The sequence below is a fragment of the Fopius arisanus genome, unplaced genomic scaffold (genome assembly GCF_000806365.1).
Source record: "Fopius arisanus strain USDA-PBARC FA_bdor unplaced genomic scaffold, ASM80636v1 scaffold00007, whole genome shotgun sequence".
NCBI lineage: Eukaryota > Metazoa > Arthropoda > Insecta > Hymenoptera > Braconidae > Fopius > Fopius arisanus.
Window position 1 is genome coordinate 714041 of NW_011887746.1, and position 1889 is coordinate 715929.

Sequence of the window (1889 nt, forward strand, 5' to 3'; positions counted from 1 at the left end):
TTCCACAGATTAAAAAATTTAATTAAAAAAACGTTGAGATTAACATCAAACATTCAATAAATCAGTGGCCCATTCTAGTCAATAGAATTCTAGTCTATTCAATAGAAAATTTCGTCAGCGCAAATGTTCTGAGTTGTTGTTCAGTTTTCGAAAATGTAATTTATTGTTTCAGGTGAAAATTCCAGTGGAATCAGCTGAGATCAACTGGAATGTTTGATATAATGGTATTTTTTAAGTTATTGTTCTTCAATTAAATTTTTCTGTACGTATTTTATGCGATATATTTGCAGTTCTATCTAGTCGTTGGGGATTAACGTTAGAAAGTTGGTTCGATCGAGTTTTCCAATTGATTCAGTGCTGGCACGAGGGTCTGCAGGGAAAAATATCGCGATCTGTCAGCTGCATCGACGCTTGTCATGTGTTGAAATTGACAGGGTTGGCTTATATTACTCTTCGCTGGTGGAACGAACTTCTTCGGCGGTGGTTTTTTGCTTTTCTTCTTATTTTTACCAGGTACTGAGAGGCTTATGTTCTCTGGACAGGAGACCAGACGCTCGATGTGCTGCCAAAGATCATTGGCAGCTTTTGCGTTGTCAAAACTCAGACCTGCCAGTCTTGTGTGGTCCGAGGATAGGCACATTGTGTGGAATGCCGGTCCGGACACCTGAAAAATTATTACAATCAATTAATAAATTACAATCAATCAAATAAAACAACATTCATTCATAAAAGAGCTTTTTCTAAATATTTTTACAATTGTGGAATAAAAATTTCCCTGAAATTTCCAACAATTCTGCAATATATGAATATATAAATAAATAGAATTATTTTTTTGTTGAAAATGAAAAAAACATTTACATTTATCGGTAATTTTGGAAACTTAATTTTAAAAAATTTGTAGGCGAATGGAGGAAACATTGAATTAAATGAGAAATCAGAAGCTGTTGATAAATAATCAGCTAATTCTCATTATTGATAAATTAATAAGCGGATATTTAGATTGTCGTAGAGATTTGTTTAATGGGGAAGGAAAAATTACTTTGTACGAGGATAAATTGTCGATAGTTTCACGCCATAACGTGAAACAGGTTCCTCTCTCAGCGAGTAAAATCTGAATCTGTCGTTTGGATCTCGATCTCGTTTCTCCAAGGTCCAGTACCACAATTGGTATTCCGGTGAATCGCAGCTCCCAGTTGCCCTGAGCCTGAGAGGCACTTCCGAGATATAAATTGGCTAGTGACTCACACACGTAAACCTGCACCAGAGAAAAACCATAAAGATAAAACTGGTGATAAATTTTGAGACGTCGTAAGATGTTCGAATCACTCCTGCTGGTAATGTTCGGGACAGTAAAAATCGTCATTGTACGGATCATAAAATTGTCATTTCTGCGTGATTTTTCCCCATTTGCATGTGCCATTTTTTTCCACTGGGAAAATGAGAAAAAATACTCTGGAGTTTAAAGTTGCGGTGAAATTTATGGGACGAGGAAAAATGTGGTTCCCTAAATTTATTTCTAATAACTCAAGAGGAAGTCGGACGTCGTGACTCAATTATGGAAATAACTCTTCATTAATCATTCATTACTACTATCATTTCCAATCGTTTATTTGATTCTTTCATTGATTTATTATTCGTGTAATTCATTTCCTAGGGGATAATTGTCATGTAATGCTCTATAATAGTGGAACTGTGGAATTGGTTTGAAGTGAAATCATTACCTGAGACTTCAATCCTCTGAAAAAGGCCTCCAATTGTTCCCTCTCAGGCTGTGTTACAGGATCGAGTCTTGTCTGATCATCACTGTTGACTGAACTCCCTTCACTTCCCTCATAACTTGATGTTGCTGATGTATCAGCATCACCAGTCGATGACAATCTTCTACGCCC

General features: G+C 36.3%; 1 protein-coding gene across 1 annotated transcript; it reads right to left on the reverse strand.

Moving 5' to 3' along the window:
- Positions 1-248: 248 nt before the first annotated feature.
- MESR3 (misexpression suppressor of ras 3) lies at positions 249-1889 on the reverse strand (the record flags this gene model as incomplete). Its single annotated transcript, XM_011316433.1, is given in 3 exon segments — positions 249-664; positions 1040-1255; positions 1722-1889. Coding segments are annotated over 3 exon segments (732 nt in total), but the record flags the coding sequence as incomplete, so codon positions are not given.